Genomic DNA, 9162 nt, shown 5'->3' on the forward strand with positions numbered 1-9162 from the left:
GTTGGTCTGAGTTGTGGGAGACGTAGTTTTTCATTTGATTCGCAACTACAGAGAAAGCAGCGTGTAAAACTACGACTACCATCTATCTAGATCACTGACCCTGCTTGCCAAGGCAGATCCAAATGGAACACTTCATTCAAAAAAATGATTGGGAAATAGTTTTTATGCGTAAAATGCTAAATTACGCAATTAGCTCAGCAGTATGTGTACTTTTCCCTCAGTTTATTTGGAATCGTACTATGGAATCGTATTATGTACCAAAATAAGTTTTTTTTTTTAACAATATAACATACGTGCTTCCCGTTTTGCTTATTCTCTTAGTTCATGGCAACAAGTGCACCATTTACATACAAGATCCCATATGAGCAACATAATGAATTCACAATGTCGGTGATCAGCATGTGGGCCATATGCAGAATACACACAAAATTGGCCAGTTGACGGTGAAATTCCTTAAAACTGTTATCAAAGCGTTCATTTTATCGTTTCGCTGAGACTGAGTTTCAAACACCAGCCTAGGTATACATTGCGTGGACTATGGGAAAATAAAGGGAAATAATCTCGCTAGTTTTACAAGCGAGGCTACTCTAACTTGGAGGAGGGGTGCAATTTCTCAGTGATAAAAGTCTTTGAGAGATATTACAACTAGTGCTTAAGCAACAGTGTTACCGTAGTACACAGCTACTATCTACGTGACGTGTGATTTAATAAGGAATTGCCCTGTCTTCTTTCTTCGTTCCATGGAAAACGAAAATCATTTATGAGTTTACGAACGCTTAATCAATAGCAAAAACAGGACCGCAGGTGGCGCTAATGTAGAACAAAAGACCAAAAAATAAACCATGAGGCTTGTTCTCCTACGGACGGTGAAATAGCGCTTCAATGGACCTTTCGTTCTTGGTGTTCGTCAGGCCTGTCGAGGAAAGGTCTACCAAGCGTTTCCTTTCGCACTTGCTGTTCATTATTTTGGACGCATAATGTCCACTGCTAGGTCTGTACTTGCGCTCTCCAAGGTGGTACAGCCATGGGCCAGACTAAAGAGCAACGCGGCCAACGTAAGGTTCTTCTCATGATTGAATAGCGCAGTGTCCGTGACTTTTCACATCTTTTTAATGTTATGAATAGTATATTTAGATGTAATTGACTTGGTCGTAAAATATTATAATTATTGGTCCATTTCTGTATGACATCGCTTGTTCCTTAAGACAGCTTTGAACAAGGTCACCGGAATTTAGCTAGCTAGCCGTTTACTCTATATCGAAACCTGAATAGATTCTCTTAGATTACTGGTAAACTATTGCTCTGTACAAACTATCAGTTGGATAAACCACGTTATATCCGGTACTTATTTAATGTATTATTGTACTTTTGTAACGTTCCGACCCAGATCCCTAAACACTATAGTAAACGAAATCTCCTGATGACAATTCTTCATGGGATATTCCTTTCTCGCCCGAGCCGGCCTGACGCGGTTTCTGTGTTATATCCAAATGGCAGGTGGTACGCCCGGTTATGTGCAGTAGAAGGGAGAAGTCCTCTTACACTGTGAGTGTCCCACCATGCATAGGAACAAATGCGCCACCAGTTTCGTTAATCTTTTTTACCTATTTTAATTTACATTATCAGGCCTGCTTTCCGTACATTCTTTAAATATTTGTACTCCGAAAAAATCATTTTATGCTTACCATTCATACCTTAGCGCTCGTCCAACATTCCATTAACATATATCCTGAAAACCAGTCCATTAACTAATGATTTCAGTTCACGGTTGTCACAGTCAATACATTATTGTACCTCTCACCATCAACCTTATAATGTCATTCTTCTTTTGAAAACAAGCATATAATGTAATCTATTATCCTAACCACCAGTAAAAACCTCTCAGTTAGAGAACTAAACTGTACATTTGATTCACTGACTGGCCTTCCTGTCTTTTATGCATGTAAGAATAAAGGATTAAAAGCAGATACTGACTAACTCAACACTGTTATAAAGGCAAGCACTGGCTCAGATTTTACCTTTTTCCCTGGCTAACCACACATGTTCTCTTGCTCTATTTTACAACTTCTCACCCAAATCACACAATCATGCCTAACCAGATTATTGTGAGAACTATGTTTTGATGCAGTGCATTAAACCATTATAAAGGTGCAGAAAGTAGTGGTCTTTTGTATAATGGTTTCTCTTTCCAGAGACCACAACCTTATTGATTAAACAAGGTAAACTTTTTACCTGTGTCTTGGAGTGTTTTTTTTTTTTGTTTTTTTTGTTGTTGGTTACCATATGGTAAGTGCATCCATGAAAATAAAGCCATAAAAGTCCTAAATGATGCACAGGAGACGTAGGGCACAGAGACTCGAGAATGTAGATGGAAAAGACACATCACTGAGGGAGTGCATGCAGCAGCAGGTCTGCGATGCCTCCGACTGGGTGTCATTATGTCAGTGCACATGTGACCCTCGTGTTTCCACTCACCAGCCCCCACCTGCCAAGTACGGAGGCCGGCACACAGTGACCATGATTCCTGGGGACGGCATTGGCCCCGAACTTCTGAACCACGCCCGAGAGCTCTTCAGGTCTGGGAATGGGCTGTGTTAAAAGGGTCGGTGTGGGCCACGGTCTATTTGAGTTTTTTTTTTTTTGATAGATTGGTATCTTCACAGGTTCTGCTGTGTCCCTGTGGATTTTGAGGTGGTGAACGTGGATTCATCTGTTACTTCAGAGGATGACATTAATAATGCAGTTACAGCCATCAAACGCAATGGAGTAGCACTGAAGGGTAGGTATGGGGTTTTATGGGTCTGTGCAAAACGAATGTCTTATTATTATTCATTGTATTCTTATTTTTTTACAGGTAACATTGAAACCAATCACAACCTTCCTCCTTCTCACAAGTCAAGGAACAACCTGTTACGGTATTACTGCGTATTTAGTTTAACCCACCTCTACCCAGCTACTTACCCAGTTAGCCAGTTAGACAGGTTTATCCTTGTTTTAAAGTACATGGGTTTTTAATAACAATCTTTTTTCCAAAATTTCAAAAAGATACTTTATAATCTGTACTCCCAGTTTGTATGACAAATGACATGTCATGATTTGTTTCTGAAACTCTCTCCTGGCTTCAGCACATCACTGGACCTGTATGCTAATGTGATGCACTGCCAGACTCTCCCCGGTGTCCAGACCCGGCACAGAGACATAGACATCATCATCATCAGAGAGAACACTGAGGGGGAGTACAGCAGCTTGGAGCATGAGGTGTGTGGGCACGCATCAGTCTCCCCCCCCCCCATGCACGCACAAGCACACTCTCCAATTCACATATCTAGGTTTGGCCAGTTAGTCACAGTTGATTCACTGACAAACTCTTCAAGTGCATTCTAAAACTCAATCTATGTATTTGGTCTATGTCAGAAAATAAATCGTACAATAATGAATAATTTCAAAGTGAATACTTAATGAAAATAATACAAATATAAGTTTATATGCTACACTTAGTCCCTCTGGCCTTGCTCAGAATGTGCCTGGGGTGGTGGAGTGTCTGAAGATCATCACCCGGATGAACTCAATGCGGCTTGCTGAGTTTGCATTCAGACTGGCCAGGGAGAAAGGCCGGCGCAGGATCACAGCTGTACACAAGGCCAACATCATGTCAGTATCTGTCTGTGGTAATTACCGTTACCTTGTCAACTCCATTCAACTCCTGTTACTCCAGATCGTCATAAATGAACAAAAGGGCTCAGTTATGGCAGAGCTTGTATGCAGCACGGCTGTAATGTTTGGAAAAATGACAGCAGACACTGTATTGGGTATTTGTGGCGCACATGGAGATAGCAGCTTAGAATGCAGACTGGAGTCTCCAGTTATTTAGTCTTTGCTGTGGTTCACACAGGAAGCTGGGTGATGGTCTTTTCCTGAAATGTTGCAAGGAGGTGGCAGCGGGATATCCTGATATTACATTTGATGACATGATTGTGGATAACACCACCATGCAGGTATTGCTGTACCAGCATACAGACTCTAAATGAAAACATTTTTTCTGTATAATATTGCTATAAGATATTGACTATCGATATGTTACTGTATGTAGCATCACATCTTAAACAACTAATCTTAAACCTTTCTGTTAACCTATTGACCATCACGTTGTCCATCTGTCTACCACCATTTTGACCCTAAGCACTTAATCTTGATGTGCTCCAGAGGCAGAATAATGTGGCGTGATGAAATTAAGCATTCCTCAGTATCTGTGGTATCAGTAGCTATAGATTGCCTCCTTAGGCAGCCTATCCAGAAACGCTACTTCCTGTATTCAGATATCACAGATTGGGATTCAGATGGTTGATGATGTAAATACCAACCAATGACCTCATGCTGTTTTCCTCTAAACACACCAACTGTTAGATTATATTGGCTTGACAGAACACTGAAGTTTCTGACATTTTATCCATGCAGCATTCTACTAATGAGTTCCTTTGTCAGTTGAAGTGTTTAAAGGACAGAGAGTCGAGAGTCTACTCTCACCGGGTACTCGAGGAGTTTCACCACATTTAGCACAGAGGCAGATGAAGAATACACACAGTATTTTGTTTCCGTGGGCCCAGCTGGTGTCCAAGCCCCAGCAATTTGATGTGATGGTGATGCCCAACCTGTACGGGAACGTGGTGAGCAACGTGTGTGCGGGGCTTGTCGGGGGGCCGGGCCTGGTGCCAGGAGCCAATTATGGTGAGAACTACGCGGTCTTCGAAACCGTAAGTAATCGCATCAAAAGCAGTGGGTTACGACAGCTTCTGGAGAGACTACAGAAATGTACCCAGTCTTTGTGCTTCATGCTGCCAGGCCACAAGGAACACTGGGAAAAGCATTGCTAACAAGAACATTGCAAACCCCACTGCGACACTGCTGGCCAGCTGCCTGATGCTAGATCACTTAAGGTGTGTGAGAAAAAACAGGTCAGGTTTCATAAACTGCAGATTTAACACGTTTTACACTTGTCATTTGTTCTTCTAATCCTCAGTTTGTGCCAGGTGAGCCTTTGGAGTTTCATTAGAACACAGCAGATTTATTTTCCAAAGTGCATGTCAACGCAGTTTTGTGTGACCCATATAGAGCATGTATATGTCTTCTTTTCTTTCTTAGGCTTCACGACCATGCCAGTGTAATTCGAAAAGCAGTGCTGAAAACACTGTCTGAAACTCAGGTATGACCAGTCTCTTTACTCTGGTTAACCTCAGTTAAGTGTGACACTCAGATATGACCAGTCTCTTTACTCTGGTTAACCTCAGTTAAGTGTGACACTCAGGTGTGGACCAGTCTCTTTACTCTGGTTAACCTCAGTTAAGTGTGACACTCAGGTATGACCAGTCTCTTTACTCTGGTTAACCTCAGTTAAGTCTGAGACTCAGGTATGGACCAGTCTCTTTACTCTGGTTAACCTCAGTTAAGTGTGACACTCAGGTGTGGACCAGTCTCTTTACTCTGGTTAACCTCAGTTAAGTGTGACACTCAGGTATGACCAGTCTCTTTACTCTGGTTAACCTCAGTTAAGTGTGAGACTCAGGTATGGACCAGTCTCTTTACTCTGGTTAACCTCAGTTAAGTGTGACACTCAGGTATGACCAGTCTCTTTACTCTGGTTAACCTCAGTTAAGTGTGAGACTCAGGTATGGACCAGTCTCTTTACTCTGGTTAACCTCAGTTAAGTGTGACACTCAGGTATGGACCAGTCTCTTTACTCTGGTTAACCTCAGTTAAGTGTGAGACTCAGGTATGGACCAGTCTCTTTACTCTGGTTAACCTCAGTTAAGTATGACACTCAGGTATGACCAGTCTCTTTACTCTGGTTAACCTCAGTTAAGTGTGACACTCAGGTATGGACCAGTCTCTTTACTCTGGTTAACTTCAGTTAAGTGTGAGACTCAGGTATGGACCAGTCTCTTTACTCTGGTTAATTTCAGTTAAGTATGACACTCAGGTATGACCAGTCTCTTTACTCTGGTTAACCTCAGTTAAGTGTGACACTCAGGTATGACCAGTCTGGTTTACTCTGGTTAAGTGTGACACTCCGGTATGACCAGTCTCATTACTCTGGTGTGTTTGAGGTTTTTTTTGTTTTATCTATTACCATCATGTATTGTTGACAAAGTGATCCTTGAGATATGTACCTAGTCCTCTCTTTATCCAAGAAGGCACTCTCAAAAAATATAAAAATGGTAGAATCCTTTTTTAAAAAAATAAAAAATTTAACTGACACTAAATATTTTTCTAATTCATGGTGTTAGAAGAAAAGGTTTTAACTGTACTATTTTTGTAAAAACTATTATTTGAAGATCAGGTTGTAGGCACTTACGCTCTGAATGGGTCTCAATCTCAATCACAAGCCTCCCACGTCATGCAAATATTAAACTATCTCTTTGAGGTGTTATTACTTCTATCTAAATGTATGCACACTTATCAGGAAATATCAGTAAACCTGATATTTTATTTGCCCTCATTTCTTTCCTCATTTTGAATCTCAGTAAGTGCCCACTCTTTAAAGTAACCCATTTGAGGCTTTGTCCTGCAGATGGCTCTGGTACTCTATGAATGCTGTGCCGAGATGGCGTTATACCTGTCAGTCTTCCAGTTTCTGGGTCCTCTTAATACTAACATCTCATCCCTGTTTCCTGTTCCTGTAGTTGCACACTGCTGACCTGGGAGGTCAGGGGACAACATCAGAGGTAGTGCAAACTATCATGCAGGAGGTTCAGAGGAACGGGTTCCTTAACCCCAAACACATCTGAACGGCTACATCACCTCACCGCCAGACAGGATGTATCCACCTCTACTCTTTCTTTGGACAGGCATTATGTATAGACACATACAGTGCATTTTGTAAGGGTTTAATTAAATTAGCTCTTATTAACTATACTGTTGATTGCAACCTGCCTGGCCCATGTGGATAATCTATTAGAGGTTGCATAGTAACTTTTATGTTGCATGAGGATCAGTTGTTGGTTTTAAGCTTTCCAGGTAGAAGTCTTCAATCAGTAGACACTTTGAAATTGGATAAAACCTCTGTGGGTGTGGGTGTGTGTGTGTGTGGGTGTGTGTGTGTGTGTGTGTGTGTGTGTGTGTGTGTGTGTGTGTGTGTGTGTGTGAGAGAGAGAGAAAGAGAAATTTGTGGTCTGGGAGCAACTTTACAACTTTTTTTGTGAAAAAAATGAGTGAATTTTATATTTTGATTTTGAAGTAGAATGGCAAATATTTTGAAGATGTAAACATAAAAGGTCACACTCATTACTAACTGATAATGGTCACTGGATTAACTATTTTGAGACCTCTGGCAGTAAACCGTTTGGTGCACTGAAAATGACAAAATGTAAAGTGCAGACTTGTATGTAATGTGTATGTACATGAACGTATTAGACACATACTCATTATGCTCAGCCATAGAACAACAGGTGCCCCACTGACAGTTTTGCACACTTTACCAAATCTGTGAAAATAATTGTCTGCAGTGTTTGTTCAGTTGTTACATACTATATTTCAACATGAAATCCACCTGCAGATTAGCCATTTCAGAATAATGTTCAATTACTTATAAAACATCCAGACATATAAATGTTGTTTTTTTTGTTGCTTTGTTTTTTTTTTTTTTATTAAAAAGGTTCTTTAAAGGTTATTTTCCCAGAGAGCCCTTGGTGATTGAGTGCTGATGTAACCGGTCATGACTATGTGTGGTACCAGATCAAGCGTATACTTGATTTAATTTAATCCTTGTCCTGATAACCAGCCTTGTAGGTTTTTGTCAATGTTTATTATGTCTTTCACTGTCAACAAAGCGTACACAATAAATTATTTCCCTTCACAGAACTGTTTTTTGTTTTTTTTTGTTTGTTTTTTGTAAGTAGTCATTTAAAGAATTTTTTTTGGGGGGGGGGGGGGGGTGATTGAAAGTAGGCCATGTTTGTGTTCCACATCCTGTCTTCTTGCCAATAGATGGCGCCGAAATCCAGACATCCCACTGAAGCAAACTTGGAGTCCCTGGTGAGATGATGTGTCGGGTGAAAAATAAAACGCCTAAAAACATTTCGCCAAGGTATCATATCCTTACGAATGTGCAGGCGAATATCTTCAGGCCGATAGCCATATAGACTGATGATTCTGTCCTCAGCTTTGTCAATGGAAACATCCAGCTCCCTCCCTATGCCTTCTCCAAAAACACTGACAATCGATTCCATAAAACCACAATAAAAAGCAGATTGACTGGAATTTAAAGTCTAAAGGTCAAACATGATCTCACATCAACAGCACGCTTGTAAGTATTTAAAGTATAGATCACACTGACTGTTCTGTTTTTCATTTTACAGCATTAACGTTTAATTGTCCTGGCCATCATGGAGGTGCTTATAAAAATGACTGAGGGTAATAGTTATGTGTTTACCACAGCTGAAAAAAAAAGAAAGAAAAGACAATCTAGTTTTGACGTTAAAAACCAGTTTGTATACACCGTCAAGCCTTTGACTTGATGACTAAATATTTTATAATGTAACTTTATTATTATTATTATTATTTTATGTCTATCCCAGTTTAATCCTATCAAAAACTGGACCATGCATGCTGCATGCTGCCCAGGTGATTCACTGCCTGGCCCGCAGTGAAACATTACCACAGCACTACGCTGTGTGATGTGATGGAGACATGGAAGAGATAGGAACATTAATAGGTAGGACTGTATATAATGAGTGATGACATAATATCTCCAAGTAGGTCTGCAGGTGTGTCTCCAGGTAGGTTTTTTTTGTCTCTGGTTTTACACAATTTGGTGCCATAAAAGAAGAGAGACACACTGAGTTTGAGGTTATGAGGTATTACAGCACTTTGGTTTTGAACTACTACAACATAAAGCGCAGTAAGACACATGGACTGGTTTAAGACTGTGTGGGCTCAGAGGAGCGAGACGGACACTTCAAAGGAACTAAACATCAACCTGTTTAGTTCATCAAACTAAGTTAACCATGTTCCCCCAACGAGAAGGCAGTTGACTGGAAAAGGAAAGACACACAGCTTTTACCAGAGGGGTACAGCTGAAGGAAAAAACAACGGAACACCAGAGAAAAGAGTGGGGAGGAGGGAAAAATGAAGGATGATGGCCGTAGTGCTTGCAGAGGACGGACTCGT

At 40.7% G+C, this 9162-nt stretch overlaps 1 protein-coding gene across 2 annotated transcripts; it reads left to right on the forward strand.

Annotated features, from left to right (window-relative positions):
* The first annotated feature begins 709 nt into the window (after positions 1 to 709).
* On the forward strand, positions 710 to 7854 carry LOC113575448 (isocitrate dehydrogenase [NAD] subunit gamma, mitochondrial-like). 2 transcript variants are annotated; one of them, XM_035522676.2, is made up of 12 exons: positions 714 to 1055; positions 1498 to 1545; positions 2479 to 2576; positions 2664 to 2779; positions 2855 to 2915; positions 3126 to 3258; positions 3518 to 3651; positions 3893 to 3995; positions 4605 to 4751; positions 4840 to 4934; positions 5140 to 5200; positions 6678 to 7854. In XM_035522676.2, exons 1-12 carry the CDS (start codon positions 978 to 980, stop codon positions 6780 to 6782), a joined length of 1179 nt encoding a protein of 392 aa, XP_035378569.1. In that variant the 5' UTR covers positions 714 to 977; the 3' UTR covers positions 6783 to 7854. The 2 variants fall into 2 exon arrangements, with proteins under 2 accessions (XP_081562787.1, XP_035378569.1); XM_081706661.1 differs by lacking the exon at positions 1498 to 1545 and having other exon boundaries at positions 710 to 1055.
* Positions 7855 to 9162: the final 1308 nt, after the last annotated feature.

This window comes from Electrophorus electricus, chromosome 24, assembly GCF_041902795.1.
Source record: "Electrophorus electricus isolate QZ-2024a chromosome 24, ASM4190279v1, whole genome shotgun sequence".
Lineage (NCBI taxonomy): Eukaryota > Metazoa > Chordata > Actinopteri > Gymnotiformes > Gymnotidae > Electrophorus > Electrophorus electricus.